At 58.9% G+C, this 16,808-nt stretch overlaps 2 protein-coding genes across 2 annotated transcripts; both read right to left on the bottom strand.

Annotated features, from left to right (window-relative positions):
• Positions 1 to 327: 327 nt before the first annotated feature.
• TUBB3 (tubulin beta 3 class III) lies at positions 328 to 9,001 on the bottom strand. Its single transcript, XM_032464698.1, has 4 exons — positions 8,847 to 9,001; positions 3,145 to 3,253; positions 2,522 to 2,632; positions 328 to 1,738 (listed from the first exon to the last, which is right to left on the bottom strand). The coding sequence occupies exons 1-4, from the start codon at positions 8,901 to 8,903 to the stop codon at positions 663 to 665; spliced, it is 1,353 nt and encodes a 450-aa protein (XP_032320589.1). The 5' UTR covers positions 8,904 to 9,001; the 3' UTR covers positions 328 to 662.
• Positions 9,002 to 11,425: 2,424 nt separating this feature from the next.
• MC1R (melanocortin 1 receptor) lies at positions 11,426 to 16,794 on the bottom strand. The gene has a single exon (XM_032464700.1). It carries the CDS (start codon positions 12,977 to 12,979, stop codon positions 12,026 to 12,028), a length of 954 nt encoding a protein of 317 aa, XP_032320591.1. The 5' UTR covers positions 12,980 to 16,794; the 3' UTR covers positions 11,426 to 12,025.
• Between the last annotated feature and the right edge of the window lie 14 nt (positions 16,795 to 16,808).

The following is a 16,808-nucleotide window of genomic DNA, read 5'->3' as shown; positions in this document are numbered from 1 at the left end:
ACCTCCCACTGGGTCTTGGGCTGCCTGCCTCTAACAGCCAGCACACGGATAAGCCAGAGGAGAGTCCTACAGTGTGAGTCACCCTGGAGGGGACTAGGGATTGTCCCCAAGTCACCTGAGAGCACATCTGAGATTCTGGAATGGTGCCCATCCCTTCTCCAACACCACTTCCAGGCGCTCCCCAGGGGCTGTGCCTGTCCCAGCCCCACCTGGGAGACAATGACACTTGGCCTTCCCCCCTACCTCCACTGGGCCTCCCTGTCTGCCCCTTTTCACCCCTCTGGCCCCAACTTTCCAGAATGAGAAGAAATCTCCAGCACCAGGCAAGGGTGTCTGACAGCAATAAATTTATTAAGTATCCCCCCAAAATATAAACACAAACCAGTCGAAAGGAAAAAGCCATAAAACATCAGGCCTGGAGCTGACAGTAAAGCAGAGAGACAAACGGGTCACACAAAAATGGAAATGACCTATGGCAGAAGACTGAGCCAAGTGGACTCACGCAGGGCGGGGATGCTGTAGATACTGAAGGACGAACACTCGGGAGCCCTAGGGTGATGCGACTTGACCTGGTGGGGGTGGGGGGGGTGTCAGTGGCTTCATGGCTCTGGGGACAGACCTCTTGGTCCTGGCCGCGGCCACATCCCACCCCTCCAGCTGCTTCACTTGGGGCCCTGGGCCTCGGATTCTTCCTCATCGTCTTCATACATCTCGCCCTCCTCCTCGGCCGTGGCGTCCTGGTACTGCTGGTACTCGGACACCAGGTCGTTCATGTTGCTCTCCGCCTCGGTGAACTCCATCTCGTCCATGCCCTCGCCTGTGTACCAGTGCAGGAAGGCCTTGCGCCGGAACATGGCCGTGAACTGCTCCGAGATGCGCTTGAACAGCTCCTGGATGGCCGTGCTGTTGCCGATGAAGGTGGAGGACATCTTGAGCCCGCGGGGCGGGATGTCACACACGGCCACCTTCACATTGTTGGGGATCCACTCCACGAAGTAGCTGCTGTTCTTGCTCTGGATGGCCAGCATCTGTTCATCGACCTCCTTCATGGACATGCGCCCTCGGAAGACGGTGGCCACGGTCAGGTAGCGGCCGTGGCGCGGGTCGCAGGCGGCCATCATGTTCTTGGCGTCGAACATCTGCTGGGTGAGCTCGGGCACCGTCAGTGCGCGGTACTGCTGGCTGCCCCGGGCGGTGAGCGGCGCGAAGCCGGGCATGAAGAAGTGCAGGCGCGGGAAGGGCACCATGTTCACGGCCAGCTTGCGCAGGTCGGCGTTGAGCTGGCCCGGGAAGCGGAGGGAGGTGGTGACGCCGCTCATGGTGGCCGACACCAGGTGGTTGAGGTCCCCGTAGGTGGGGGTGGCCAGCTTGAGGGTGCGGAAGCAGATGTCGTACAGCGCCTCGTTGTCGATGCAGTAGGTCTCGTCCGTGTTCTCCACCAGCTGGTGGATGGACAGCGTGGCGTTGTAGGGCTCCACCACCGTGTCCGACACCTTGGGCGAGGGCACCACACTGAAGGTGTTCATGATGCGGTCAGGGTACTCCTCGCGGACCTTGCTGATGAGCAGTGTGCCCATGCCTGAGCCCGTGCCCCCACCCAGTGAGTGGGTCAGCTGGAAGCCCTGCAGGCAGTCGCAATTCTCACACTCTTTCCGCACCACATCCAGGACCGAGTCCACCAGCTCAGCGCCCTCTGTGTAGTGGCCCTTGGCCCAGTTGTTGCCAGCCCCACTCTGACCTGTAGGGGGTCATGGGGACATAGACAGGGTCAGACCACCAGCGCCTGCCTGAACATCCCACCCTGGAGGGCAACTGTGGAAGCAGCCCTGTGCCTGCTGCCCTCTGTGAAGTGGGGCTGCCGGCACTTTCTACCCGCTCCGTGACTCAGCACCAGCCATGCTGTGTGTTGGGGCTGCCACTGCCTGGAGACCAGGGTCATGGGATCTGGACAGAAGCACCTGGAGTTGTAGCTCCTGCTCTGCCTCACGAGGGGGTCCTGGAGGAGTTGATCAGCCCTCCACTCCAGTCCACTCACCCTCTGGCTGGCTGTGCTGGAAGCACAGACTATAACCCCCAGAATCCCTTGCAGCTCAGGATTGGGATGAGGGCTGTGCCCACAAGTTGGGGTGCTGAGCTCTGGCAGGTGGAAGCTGGGTGAGCCCTCCTCCTGTCACTGTGTGAGCACCCAGGCCTTGCCACTGGAGTCACGGGCGTGAGGACTCCCTGACCTCCTGATCAGAGCAACGCCACATGCACATGAACTGGAGTCCTCTGGGGCCCCTGGCTTCTGCCCCCTCAGCTGTCTAAGGATCCTGGAACCTCAAGTCTCTGTTTCACATTGCTCTGCTTGAAATCACCAGTGGTTTCTGTTCCCAGAACAGAACCCTTTCTCTGGGACTCTGTCACCAGCTGCAAGTCGAGAGGATCAGTCCTATCCGGCAGGGACATGGTCGGGGGTGACTCTATCCTTGTTTCTGCATGCAGTGGGGTCCACCGTGACAGTGGGACAGGGAGAACTTACCAAAGATGAAGTTGTCAGGCCTGAAGAGGTGCCCGAAGGCTCCAGACCGAACGCTGTCCATGGTTCCTGGCTCCAGGTCCACCAGGATGGCCCGAGGCACATACTTGTGAGCTGACAGAAGAGGTGGGTTATGTGGGTGGCAGAGGTGAGGCACTCCTCCTGCCCTTACATCCTGCCCCAGCCTACCAACCTCCTGCTCTCACCCTAGGAGCTCAGGCTCTGTGGTCAGAGAGGCTGGAACCACGTGTGAAAGGGGGTCGTGGTTAACACCTGTATGAGCAGGACAAATCTCACATCCATGTGGGCAGGTCAATATTCTGCAAGTTCACTAAGGGCACCATTTTATACCAGTTGCTGGATAGGCCCCGCCCGACCTCTCCAGGCGACCCTGCTCTGGATCCTCTCATGGGCCTCCTGAGCCCGGCCCCACCCATTCTTTGCCACGGCATGTGTCTTGTGGCCATTGAGTACACGTGAACCCCACTAGGGCGGCAGTTACTAGGATTCCTTGTCTGTCTTCTGAGTCTCAGGGTACACCTGCCAGCCCCCCAGTAGGGGGCAGAGGTGCTGGGGCCCAGCGGCTGAGGTAGCCCACCCCAGCCCCGTCAAGGGTAGGGGCTCACAAGAGGCTTCATTGTAGTAGACGCTGATGCGCTCCAGCTGCAGGTCCGAGTCCCCCACGTAGTTGCCACTGGGGTCTATGCCATGCTCATCGCTGATGACCTCCCAGAACTGCAGGGGGGACAGCAGGATCAGGAGGTGGTCATGACCCCCGCCAGGCCCTTTCCCTCCCGTACCCTGAAGCCCTGAAGTACACAATGAGGGGTCTGGACTCAAAAGCCTGTACTGGCCCCTTTGAGTGACTTCACAAAAGAGCTCCAGGTTCTGCCACCTGTAAGAAAACTGCCATAATTAATATGCACGTCCATGGTGACCAAAGCCCTCAGGGTGGTCAGGGCCCCGAGACCCAGCTCTGCACTGGCCGAGCAGGGACTCTGGACAGGCCACTTCTCCATGAGGAACTCATAATAAACACCCTCTTGAGGGTGTTTTTTGGTTTTTTTTTTTTTAAATTTCCTCTTTTCAGATGAGAGAGCTGAGGTACAGAGAACGTGGAGATGCCCACAGTAAGAGACGGAGTCGGGGCCCAGAGCACATGTGCACCTCAGTGTCTGCGCAAGGACATCCAGCGGCAGGGCCTGGCAGTTTCCAGCATGCCATCGGCCAACAGGAACCGCAGGGGCCCTGAGTGGGAGGTGACATGCCTGGGCTCACCCAGCCTGCCAAGCAGAGAGGGTGCAGCCCCGATGCAAGGGCTTACTCTCCCCACTGCCCCCTGCCCTGCTCCTTGTGGGCAGGAAATCATGGTGCTTCTCCCAGGACTGCAGCAGGGCAGGGCAGCACAGAGCAGGGCCCAGCCTCAGGAGCTGGACCACCCCTTCCCAGCTGCGTGACCTTGGGCTGGTCCAGAATACTCTCTGTGTCTCAGTGTCCTCACCTGTTCAGAGGGCTTGATGATGAAGGCAGGTTGTTATGAGAATAAAGCAAGTTACACTGTGCAAAGCATGTGAACAAGTGTGTGGTGGCTACTGGGTGCTGAGTCAATCATTAGCACACATGTTGCATGCAGAGACAGACCCTGGGGGAAGGGAAGGCTGCAGAGCGCTCCACACTCACCCCAGGGGCACTTCCAGGTTGTCTCGGAGCACAGTTTGCCCGTGCAGCAGTGGTCACACACTCTGTGAGTTCCTAGTGCCCCTCCCCTTGGCCCCTCAGGGTTAGGGTGACTTTCAGACAAATGGGTATGAAGGCCTCAAGTAGCAAGGGGCTTCTATGTATGAGCCAAGTGCTGGTGAAAAGACTGTTCCATGAAAAAAGCAGTCAGAAAACAGTCTTCATGTGCTTGTCTATGTATAGATGTCTCTGACACATGAAAGTCTGCTCCTGGCAGCTGTGCCTGAGAGTGTGGTCCTAGGTTGTGGGAGAGACTTTCGCACTGCACATCCTTTGGGGGTTTTGTTTGTTTGTTTGTTTGGTTTTGGAAATTTTGTCATGCGCAGTTGTTACTAACCTCTCAAAAGAAAAAAAAAAGATTAGTTAGAAATTTTTAAAAACTTAAACCTGGAAAGTATGAACAGTGTCATTATTATAAAATGCACAAAAGAATCTTGGCAGTTCATCCAGGAAGACTGTTATTGAAGGTCAGCTCCTGGTGAGAGTGGAGGGATGGACTTCTTCCTCCTGTGTGTGTTTTTATCATTGATAAGTTTTCTTTTTCTCCCTCCCTCCCTCCCTTCCTTCCTTCCTTTTCTTTCTTTCTTTTTTTGTTTGCCTTAAGTGTGAATTAACCTTGTAAATTCAGGGCCTAATCGGAACTTCCTACCTCTGCTGTCTCCCTGTGTCCTCCTCCTCCCTGAGGCTGTCTGAGAGCCTGAGCTGGGGGTCTGGGCCCCACAGCCCTTGGACACCCCAAACCTCTAGCTTCAGGGACACCCACGGCCCCTGTAGAGGAGGGGTGAGCTGGAGATGGCAAGTGTGGAGCCAGGAGACTCAGTCACTGTGCCATCAGTGCATCTATGGAAAGTTCTCTGGAACCCATCTGTGGACTGCAAAGGCTTCCAGAAGACAAAGGACTGGAGTGGGTGCAGACCCCAGCACTAGCCAGTGACTCTGCCTCTTGGGACCTCTGTTTTCTCATCTGTAAAGTGGCCGTGATGATGGTACGCACTTCAAGTGGTCAGCTCAAGGCCCGACACACAAAAGCACTCAGCAAATGCTGGCCTCACTGAGTCAAAAGTCCTTAGATGCTATTTAAATTTGTAAAGCCATATTCACTAACAAATAAAAATAAAAGGTAATTTAAAAATCAACACACTTTGGGTTACTGTGGCACAATAAATGATCATCTGCAAGGCGCGTCCTTGAGGGGAAAGGCATGCTGCAATGACACACAGCGTAAAAATGAGAACCTCGCAGCAGTTGCTATTTTTTTTATATGTAGGTCATATGCACAGAAAATGGATGCGAAGAATGGAAGGCTGACTAGTCCCACCTGGAGAGGGGGAGCTAAAGGGTTGAGGTGGTGAGGTGGGCACTTTAGCCTGACCTTCAATGTTTCAACTTTGCAGAAGGAGAATGTATTAATAATCGCTTTTGTAGTTTAAACTAATGCAAATTATAATGTAAAATAAACAGCTTAATAGAATATAATATAAGCAGGTAATAGGGGGCAGGGTATAGCTCACGTGGTAGAGCACATGCTTAGCATGCATGAGGTCCTGGGTTCAATCCCCAGTACCTCCTCCAAAAAATAAGTAAGTAAACCTAATTACTCCCCTCAAAAAAAAAAAAAAACAAAAATTTTAAAAAATAAGCATGTAATAAATGACAAAGTACAATTTTATAAGTTAAATAATAATTATGACTATCACTACAGATGAGAAAACAGCCAGATGACGCGTGGACGCCAGGGTCCAGGCCACGGCGACCACGTCAGCCCCTGCGCCGCGGCGCTGTCCGTGGTGCTGACCTTTTGTCACGCCCAGGCTGGCGGTGCGGGCGCACAGGAGCCTGAGGCAAGTAGGGTGCGGCCTCTCCCCCGAGGGAGGGCTGGCAGACTGCGGGGCCCTTATGCCCCTCCAGGACCTCATGCCTCTCCCTGCACCGCGCACAGCACAGCGAGCGCCCCTCGGGATCCAGCTGGGAGGTGCTGGGAGAGGGGGCGGGGCCTCCAAACTGGGAAATCCCTTCTCCCATTGGCTCAGGGCCAGGGGCCGCCCCTCTGAGGCCCTGCCCAGCGGCCGAGGTGGGGGGCGCAGACAAAGGCTCCAGGACCACCCTGCTCCCCTAGGGGAGGAGTGAGGGGCCTCGGACTCACTCCCCGTTGTGGGGGTCGTGAGGTTTCCCCGCCCACTCTTGATGTAGCCACAAAGGCCTAGACTCAAACTCCTGCCCTTTCCCTCCTGGGCAGGTGCCCCAACTTCCCCGATCATCGAGTTCTCTTATCCTTGGGGGAAGGGCAACACCCAGCCTCATCGCACCACACCCTTGTGAAGTGAAGCTCTCAATGCACCTGGCACAACACCCAACATTAATGCTCATTGTCAGGAGTTGCTAATGCTGTCATGTCGCCCCTTGGGAGAGGCGTGTCCTCTCCTAGCCCCGATCCATCACCCCTCCTGACAGCCAGGCCCCTCCCCAGAGCAGGCGGCCCACCCTCAAGCAGGAAAGCAGCCCCCCTTGCCCACCCGAGTCAGCTGCTGGTGGTGCTGAATAGAACTTTGCTTTCCCCCACCAGGGAGCCCACTGTCAGTATGTGAGCAGGAAATACAAATGATCCAGAAACGGCCTGTCCACAGGACAGGTGCTTAGGGCCTGGGCAGGCAAATTTCCCACACCAGCTTTGAGCACTTGCAGTTCGGTTCTGGAGATTTTCCAGGGCAGGGAGGCCGGAAGGAAACCACTCAAAGGGCAGTGGCTGAATAGGAAGGAACGATTCCCCTTTTCACAAAATCCACCTTCCTCTCATTTGAATTGTTAAAACGGATCAGATATTCGTCTTAAAAACAAATATAAGTTAAGGAAATTAACACAAAACAAATAAAAAATAATAAGCAATCCCAAGGCCAACAGTACTGAGAAGAAGGAAAAATGTCTGCAGAGGACACTGTCCAGCACTTGGGCTGCTGCCTCTGCCCTGCCCCACACTCCCGGGCTGCAGCCTGGGGCACGAGCCTGCTTTTGCCTGACATGTGCCTGTCCCAGCCAGAGAAACTGAGGCTTAACTGGATCTCCACTCCCCGAGGCTCAAGTGGGACTCAGGCTGCCTTCCTTCCATCCGGTGACCCCTGACCCTTGAAGGAGCAGATGTTCGGGGCAGGCCTGGCCTCTATGACCACATTAATGAGTCCTTGGCCCCTTCTGCTTGGCCAGGGCAGCTGTCAGAGACTGCCCCCAGAGCCCTGATTTAATTTGAGGCCTTGGTGTTCCAGGCCTCTCCCTCCCCCCGCCCCCTTCCTCGGGCAGGAACAGCTGTCTCCTCGGTGATTAGGGCGTCTCCCCACTATGCCTTCTCCCCCATCTGAGGCGCCTCCACCCTAGAGCCCAAGTTGCAATTTACATGTCAGCCACGTGGCTGCCCCAGCCCAGTTGTAATTAGCTTCTTTTTGTTCTTGCCTGGTTTCCATGGCAACAGCCTCCAGAGGAAGCCTTTCCCTGGCCCCTTCCCCTCCAGGACCTGTCTCCTCCCACTGCTTCCTTGGGGAACCAGCTCGACACCATCCCGTGCTGGGTCCCTGGCCTTGGTGCTGACAAAGCCATCCCCTCCCCCCACATTGTTCTGAGGAGAACATAGTGGGCAGCAGGCCCCACCCACCCAGCCTGAGCCCTGGGCTGGGCATCTGCAGGGAATGAAAGCTAGAGGGCAGGAGGCTCTGTCTTGCACTTCCTTTGTGACCTTGGGCCCGGGACAGCATCCCGACTTAGGGATGTGACACCTGCCTGCTGGGGAAGGGTGCGGATAACGCAGTCCCCTTCTCATCTCAGTCCCAACATCTGTGAGGTGGGCTAACAATGGAGGGGAGGGGCCTAGCGGTTCCACAGCTCTCCACCCTACCCACCCCTAGCCCGGCTTTGTTCTCAGGTCCAACCCTGAGAAGGTCCCTGAGCGGGCTTGGTCCACTACCCCGGCTAGGTTTGGGGGTTGCCCAGGCGGGGCTGCGCTGAGGGAGAGTCCAGTCCTGGACCAAGGTCATCCTGAGTCCGGGCCCAACCCCTCTTCCAACAAAGGAATAGGGTGGGGCCAGGAAGCTGAGGGTTGTCAAAGCTAGGTGGGGGTATGGGGGCGCCTCTGGTCACTTGGAGGACATCCTGTTCCTGGGGTGGGGGGCAGAGGGAATCATTACCGCTTTGGCGGGGAGCATTACCCAAACCTGCCCACCCCACCCATCTCACTCGAGGCTGCGTTGCGACCCCAGAGAAGAGGGCCACGCCCAGCCGGTGCCCACATCTGCCACTGCAGCTGCGGGTGGATGGAGCGTAGCCGCTGACTTGCACTGTGCTCCTGCAGGCCCGAGGTAACCCGGTCAGGGGCGGAGGAAAGGTGGGTGTGGGAATGGCAGGGGGGGATCCTGGCGTCCCGGCCGCCCGCAGCTAGGCCAGTCCGGTCCTTTTTTTCTCTGCTTCGCAGTGGCGAGTGGGGCTCGGGGTGCGGCTCGGGGAGCACTATGCCTCCCTGCTCCCTCCCCCCGGGGGCCAGCTCGAGGTGGGGACGCGGGATGTGCGCCTGGTGCGGAGCCCGGCGCATGGGGGCGGAGCGCGGCCTCACCTTGGCCCCGATCTGGTTGCCGCACTGGCCGGCCTGGATGTGCACGATCTCCCTCATGCTCGGTGCGTGTGGCGGGCGGCTGCAGGACGCGCGCGGACTGGACAGGGCTGGCTGCGGAGGATCTGCCGCCCCCTCCGCCCGCTCTTATAGGCTGGACCCCGCCCGCCGCGCCCGGCCTGGCGTCACCGCGCTGGGCCAATCCGCGGACGCCGCCGCAAAATGCGGCAGGGCGCTGCAGCATCAGCACCGCGCATCCCCGCTCGACCGCAAGCTGCAGCACCTCCTCCCGCCGCCGCCGCCGCCGCCGCCGCCGCCCGGGTCTGGGGGCCCCGGGGGCGGGGTCCGGGGGCCCCGCGCACCCGAAAGGAGGGGCTGGCGAGCTCCAGGGAGGACAATAGAAGCCCCCCTTGGCCGTCGGCACCTGCCCCCGCTGCTCACCCTACCCCACCCAAGCGGCAGCCTCACTCCTCGGCTTTACGAGGAGAGTCTTTCTTGTCCACACCCATTTAGGGAACAACCCCATCTTCCCACCCCAAAAGGCCAACATGAACGCCTCCCAGCTCCCTGTCCTGTGTCGAGAAGGGACAGACAAGGTACTCTGAGCTTTGGCGGATCTCTGTGGGGTGGGGGAGGCAGGAAAAGGCTACAACAGGCACTGAAATATTGAGGAGGAAGAAAACATGGGGCAAGGCTCCAAACGCCTGAGTCAGCAGGGCTGCGTGTGCAGAAGGGTGGCGCCGGGTTGCTATGAAAGCCCTGAGCTTCACTCTCCTCTGCAGTAGGGAATACCCCCCTTCTTCCCCAGGGGGCTGCTATGAGGTTCCAAATGGACCTTGCATGTGGGGATGCTCTGCACCCCTGCCAGGCTCAGCACCTGGCATGTAGCTGCTGCTCAGTGAACACTGATGTCGGCAATTGCCATCAGGACACAAGCCAGTCACAGAAGTGGCAAGGTTGGTGGGAGGTGAGCAGTGTTTTCTGTCTGACTCACTCCCCAGTGTCGCTTGTACTGCTGAAGTCTTGGTCCAAGTGAAGCCAGTGAAATTTGGTGGAGTGGGGTGGGGCTATGTAGGGAGATGGTTTGTGCATAAGGCTGGGGTCTTAGAGGAAAAAAAATGAGAAAGAGAGAGTCCACTGGTCAGAAAAGAAGGGAGGGAGTGAAGGGGACAGGCAGCTGACTCGACAATACCACTGGCTTAACATCCTCTCGGGGGCAGACGTTATAGTGAAAACATCCACCATAAGGTTCTTCTGTTACTTGGGCAACAGATCTTCAGGGAGGGACTCAGCCACAGCGTCCAGATGTCCCCAAGCAGTCACCTGTGCAGTCTGCATGCTCAGACCGTGCTGGAGTGGTGTAGCTGTGTACGCGCCCCTCCTTTTCCCGTCTTGAAGCTCCCCAGTTTGGCAAGTCTAGAAATGGGTCTTTTGTTCTCAAGAGACTCCCCTCCCCCACAACGTCTCTGTGAGGTGGCTTTCTGTGGTTGGCTTCCAGCTGCCTTGAGCCCCTCCCTGCCCCCGTTCAGGGGGTCCTGGTGAGCACTTTTCCCTGGAGCTGGCTGTGCCTCCCTATTGAGCAAAGGAAGAATCTTTGCATCCTGTCAGCCAGGGCCCCTCACCCTTCCTGCCTGCCTCTGGGAAGGCATTGGGCCAGGCCAGCTCCCCTCCATCCCCAGAGGGCTCTGGTGCCGGCTCCGGCTCGAGGCTGACTCATCGTCCTGTCTCCCAGCAAAGGCTGCCCTGCCGGGAACCAGCTCCCAGCCCTGAGGCCAGCAGGCAGGGCTGGAGCTGCGGGTGTGGGTGGGGTGGGGACTGGTTGAAACAGAGCTGGGTGGCTGGCCAGGGGGCTGCAGGTATTACCAGACCTGCCTTGAAGCTGGCCGATACCTCACTTTTCCTCCACTGATCCTGTACCAGGAAGGGGTTCGACCATACACTGTGCCTGTGGGGGAACTGGGTGGGAACTCAGCCCAGGGTTGCAGCAGAGGGAGGACCCAGAGGCTCCCAGCACCAGGCAGCATAGTCCAGCCCAGATGCCCACTCCCTTGGGGCTTGGACCCCCTGCAGCCCTGGACAGCCTGACTCTGTTCTGGGGGGCCTTGCCTTACACCTCCCAGGGCTGGCTGAACACTTAGCCTTCTCCCAGAAGGGCAGTGCTTGGAGGAGAGCAGACCCCATCCACAGGGCCACCCTGCAGCGTGGGACCCCCAGGACACCTTGGAGCAGACATAGAGGAGGGGCTGTAGGACCGGGCAGAGAAAGGGACATTTTCTGGCCACATGGGTCATGGTGATACTGCTTCTGCTGAGTCTTGTCACCCTGGAGGTGACTGGGGGCAGGGGAGCTGCAGCCTCTGACTCTAGTTGCACTGGGCTGGGGTTGGCATCCCAGAGAAGAAGCAGATATGGGATGGAGTAGGTGTGACTGGGGTCCTCAGGCCCTTGGGGCTGGGCTTCCATCACCTGGGCAGGCCAGCCTTGGTTTCTGGCTGGCTTCTTGGACTTAATTCTCTCCCCTTCCCCCCTGCCCCCAACTCCTCCCAGGCCTCAAGCTTCAAGCAACTTCTGGAAAGAGGCTGCGCCAAACATAGCATTTATTACCAGACTGCTTTCTGGCCCTGAGGGACTGGGTACTGGCCCCTACTTCAGCCTGAGCAGGAGTTGGCTGGCACCGTCTCCCCCGTGTGTGTGGTACAGACAGGCAGGCTCAGCCCCGGTTCTCTGGTCCCTACTGATTCTTAGCATAGAGAAGCCCCACTCTCCCACTGAAGCCCTGCCCCTTCTTCCTTCCCCTGAGGCCCTTGTTGGAAACAGAAGTCTCACACAGCTCACATCCCAGTGTGTGGGGCACAGTCCCCAGAGCCGGCAGCGAAGGTGGGTGCCACAGGTCTCTGGACAGAGGTGGAGCTCCCCAGGTGTGGGGAGAGTGTCCACAAGCCCCCTGCCTGCCCGGTGCCTGCAGCCCCACCTTCTCCCCAGCTGCCTCCATTCCCCGCAGCTCTTCCTGGAGATTCATGCTATCCCTCTCTCAGGCCCCAGAGGGTCTGTGCCTCCACACCTTCAGAGATGACCAAGCCTGTCCTCATTGCCAAGTAACTGCCCCAGCACACGGGAGTCAGGCCACCAGATAGCACCACCTCCCTCTGCCCAGCAGCCGGGCTTGATCGCGCAGACCACCCCTCACCAGGAGCACTGCAGCACCTCTTGGAGTGTCTTCCGGAGCTCCTGGCTGCGGAAGGCATAGATGAGGGGGTCCACGATGGAGTTGCAGATGATGAGGGCAAGGAAGAGGTTGAAATTCTTGAAGATGCAGCCACAGGTGGGGTGCTGAGGACAGAGGACGATGAGGAAAAGGTGCAGGAAGAAGGGGCCCCAGCAGAGGAGAAAGATGCCCAGCAGGATGGTGAGCGTGGCCACGCCCTTGAGGCCGAAGCCCTGGTGGATGGGGCACTGCCTCTTGTGGAGCCGGGCGATGCCCCGGGCATGCTGGCACGCCCGGGCCAGCATGTGGACATACAGCACCGCCATGAGCGCCAGCATGGCTACAAAAAAGCTGACAAGACAGAGGAGGACGGCTGTGTGATCATAGTAGGTGATGAAGAGGGTGCTGGAGAGGACGCTGGCCACCCAGATGGCCGCGATGGCCCGCCATGCCCGAGGCAGCGTCACGATGCTGTGGTAGCGCAGTGCGTAGAAGACGGAGATGTAGCGGTCCACAGCGATAGCGCCCAGAGAGCAGAGGCTGGACACCATGGAGCCGCAGATGAGCACATCCATGACATTGTCCAGCTGCTGCACCACCGTAGCCCGTGTGGCCAGGGCGCCAGCCTCCAGCAGCAGCATGACGGCCGTCTCCAGCACGTTGCTCATGCTCACCAGCAGGTCCGACGCGGCCAGGCAGCAGATGAAGTAATACATGGGAGAATGCAGGTTGCGGTTCTTCGTGATGGCAGCCACCACCAGCACGTTCTCCACGAGGCTCACCAGCCCCAGGCTGAGGAACAGCCCATCGGGAACAGACACCTCCAGGCACTGGGGCCCCGTCTGGTTGGTGGCCAGTCCAAGGTGGGTGGTGGCTTGGGGGGTGGAGTTGAGGGAGCCCAGCAGCCTCCTCTGGGGGCCAAGCACAGGCATCGTCCTGCCAGGAAGCAGGAAAGGGTCTTCGCTCTCCCGGGGTCCCTCTCAACTCATGGCCTCCCTGGGAAGGCCCTCACACTCGCCCTCTCCCTGGCTGGACAAGTGCCAGCCCAGGCATGACCCAGCCGGAGAGGCCCCAGGCTTCTCCACCAGAGTCTGGTCACTTCGCAGCCAGGACCCCAAGCTCCGTGGTGCCAGCCCTCTGGGCTCCTGCATCTCTTCTGGTCCTCAGCCCACCTCCCCACCTCTTCCTTGGGGGTGTGGCCGCTCAGGTCCAGACATCTCTAAGCTTCTTGCTTTCTCCTGGTCCTGCCTTCCCAGGTCAGGGGTGGGCCGATGTCCCAAGGAGAATGGAGCCTTTCTTGGCATCTTTAAAGTAATCCACGGAGCCCCTCCTCCTGAGAGTGGCCACATGATGGGCGTGCGGCCCTGGACGCACCGTGAGAGCCATGGCACCTTAGATGCCTCCAGATGGCGCCAACAGTACCCAGGCCTGTCCTGGCTCCTCAGAGCTCAGCGCCACTGCAGTCTGGCCAGTCTCACCAACCACTGCTCCCAGCTGGCCGCAGACCCAGGCGCCTGGGCGTGTAGGGCTGCCTCTGGACCTGCCTCCAGGCCCCACACAAAAGCACCACCACCTCTTTGAAACTCATCTCGTGCCCTTCTGCCTAAGGAATAGTCATTGGCTGTTGACTGTGCACCCTCAGCCCTCACCCCTACCCCATGTTAACTGGTGGCTGCGGACAGCCCTGCCCCCAACTCCTTCGCTGTGCACTGCTGGAGGGCACCCTCGTCACATCGGCCAGAGGAGACTTAGCTGGCTCATCCTGGGGGAGGAAGGGGACAGAGTTGCCTGTCCATCCCTAAGTCCCTATTTCCTCTGCAAAAGGTCACCACAGCCCGGAGCCAGGAACCACATCAAGGGCAGACATCTGTCTCCAGCCACGTGTTGGCCTCAGGACCGCCTGACTCCGTGTGGGTGCCGCCAGCACTTTCTCACTGAAGGCCGCTGGTGCTGAGGACAAACCCTTCTCTGAGGGACGAGGAGGGAGGGGATGGAGCTGGGATGGAGGGTGGAGCTGAGGCAGCAAGTCAGTCAGAGGAGGGCCGGGTGTCCCGTTAAGGTGTGTCCAGTACGCCCACGCGTGACCAGGCTCATGTCCATCCCTGCTCCTTCTGCACAACCCACACGGCTGCCCCCTTTTGCCCTGTTCGTGATTTTTATTGGAGTGTACCATACATAAAAGCGCATAGAAACTGTAAACATGTAGGCTGGCAGATGCCTCATCCTGCACACAGCCGGGCAAGCAGCACCCAGTCAGTCAGTGAATCCAACAATAATTGCACCAGAATGCCGTGGCGTCCTCCTGCCCAGGGAGCCACGTTACTTTTGCCTTGTTTGGAACCTGGTGCACATGGACCCTGGCCCCTCCTCACTCAGCTGCTGAGACACCCTGGGGGGCACAACGCTCACTCATGCTCAGGCCATGGTGGGTGTCTGGGTGGTTCCTGACTTCCTGCACAGATAGTGCAGTGCTGTTGTCCCATACGGGGTGGACACAGGCACCTGTGTCTCTGCCTGGTGACAGGCACATCTTCAGCTTTGGTAGATTCTGCCAAACCACTTTCCAAACTGGTGGACCTGTTTGTTTCTGGCCACTCCCCATGCAGAGGAGGACAGGAAGGGCCTTGTGCCCCCCGCCCACTGCCCCTGGAGGACCCCAAGGGGAGCAGAGGGTCCCAGGGCATGATCATGAGGCAGGGGCCGTGACAGGGGCTGTGCTGGCACCACTGCCCTGAACCCAGGCTCTGTCTCTGCCGCGTGAGGCCCAGGACTCGCTGGGCACTGAGAGCCTGCTGGGCTCGGGCTATCTTGCCTCCAGCCCATGTCACCGCGCCTGAGGGACAGTGTTTCCAGCTCTGTAAATGAGGCTTTTGAGACGGACTGTGTGCAACCCCAGCCCCACTCCCCCAAGCCTGAGACTTCAAAGGGCGTGAGAACTGGGCAGCCTTTGGCAGGAGACCACAGCCCCCTCCTGATGAGGCCTCACAACTCCCCATCTGGTTCTCACTGGATGTGCCTGTTGGGGAAGTGGTGGGAGGGAGTCACGGGGGAATGTCTCCATGAAATCACAGATCATCCTAAGGCCACTTCCCTCAGCTCGTCCTCCAGTGCCCCCGGAGAAAGCGAGAAACGGCCAGGAGACTGTGGACACAACTACCCCTCAGAGCGCGTACCACCACAAAACCTGACACCGACCTGCCTGGGTCCTGTGTCCTCTACACCAGGATAGTGCCAGGCACACAGTGGGCCTGCAGTGCACCAAGGCTCCAGCCATGGGAGAGCTGGGGCCAGAGGAGCCTCTCCCTGCAATCGAGGGGTGCCCATGTGCAGCCATGGCCACACAGGGAGGCCTGCCTTTGTGGGGGTCCCCCAAGGGCTAGCCAGGGGATGTGTAGCCCGACCCTGGCTATTGTCACAAAGGGACCTCAGGAAGGTCTGGCCCATAGCTGGGGCGCAGGGTCTTGGTCAAGGGCTGTCTAGTTTCTTCTGAACCTGGGGAGGGGAGGGGCTTGTGTGCCCGCACTTTGGTGCCGGTGCTGAAGAGATGGGGTGGGGCCTGATCTGGTGGGAAAGGGCACAACCCATCAGCAACCCATGGGCAGAATGAGGCCCAGGTGGTCAGCTGAGCCTTTAGAGCAGGTGTTAGGTGTGAGGGCCTGGCCAGCTCATCACACCATGAGAGGTAATAACATCTCTGTAAGGACCACCTGCCAGCACGGCTGAGCCCACGGCGACGGGGGGGGGGGGGGGCGCAGGGCGGGGAGCAGGCCTGGGAGGTGAGCAGTTTCATCACAGCCTGGGCCCAGCCTCTGCTTCACTATCCCTAGGACACTGTCTCTTCATTTCAAAGTTTGACTCCTGGTTGCAGGATGGCTGCTGTAGCTCCACATACCACATCCCCACCTAATGTATCTAAGGCTAGAAAAGGCAAGGTGCTAAGCTCTCCTTGCTTGCCTGTCATTTTCAGAGAACAAACCCCTTCCCAGAAGACAACAAGCAGACTCTGTCTTATTGGCTGAAGCTCACCACAGCCACCCTTGTGGAGGACAGTGGCTCCAGGACAGACTCGGTCCCTGGAGCTGGGTGTGGGTGGCAAGAGGGATAACTGACAAGACAGCACCGCGTCTTAAGGGTCCGGTCTTCACCATGGGTGTTCAAGGCACAAAGGCACCCCTCACTTGGAACAACTGAAAGGATGACCTCGCGGGCCTCCCAGTGACACCACGTCAACGAGCAGGATTCTGTTGAGGACTCCCTGGGAGATGGGCTGATGGGTCAGGAGACCAGGAGTGGGCGGACACTGGTGAGAGGTGACCAGGCCACATTTCCCGGAGGCCTGGGGCCCAGATCCCACCCGAGAGCACACAGGTGGCCTCTGTGGGTAGAAGTCAGGGCTGGGAGGGTGCCTGGTCAGGCTCACAACCTCGGTGGCCTGGATCCTTCCAGAACCAAACAGGATCCTCAGTCACAGGCAGCCCAGGTGGTTGTGAACCCGCCCCAGCTGATGCAACTACCCCCCACGCTCTGTTGACTCCTGTATCAAGCACCCCTGATCCCTGCCACGTGCACCCCATCCTTTTGAAAACACACCTCTCCGCCTCCCTCCAACTCAGCACTGCCCTGGAGTTTGTAGCTTCTGTGTCTGCGGTGCCCAAGGGCCCTGGAGTCAGGCCCTTTGACCCCAGGGCCCAACTAGAAGCCCACCCTGGCATCCAGCAGAGAATGCAAAGGAAACCGTGTGACCCCATCCTGGAGGGCAGG

The sequence above is a fragment of the Camelus ferus genome, chromosome 21, assembly GCF_009834535.1.
Source record: "Camelus ferus isolate YT-003-E chromosome 21, BCGSAC_Cfer_1.0, whole genome shotgun sequence".
Lineage (NCBI taxonomy): Eukaryota > Metazoa > Chordata > Mammalia > Artiodactyla > Camelidae > Camelus > Camelus ferus.
Note: the sequence above shows the minus strand (reverse complement) of the source record. Positions and strands in the feature narration are given on the sequence as shown.

Bases quoted from the DNA above. Each gene is read 5' to 3' on its own strand.
- MC1R (XM_032464700.1), bottom strand. From the start codon at position 12,979: ATGCCTGTGCTTGGCCCCCAGAGGAGGCTGCTGGGCTCCCTCAACTCC.
- TUBB3 (XM_032464698.1), bottom strand. From the start codon at position 8,903: ATGAGGGAGATCGTGCACATCCAGGCCGGCCAGTGCGGCAACCAGATC. The intron at 3,254-8,846 runs GTGAGGCCGCGC...TCCCCCCTGCAG, and splicing joins GCAACCAGATCGGGGCCAAG to TTCTGGGAGGTCATCAGCGA. The intron at 1,739-2,521 runs GTAAGTTCTCCC...GACCCCCTACAG, and splicing joins GCCTGACAACTTCATCTTTG to GTCAGAGTGGGGCTGGCAAC.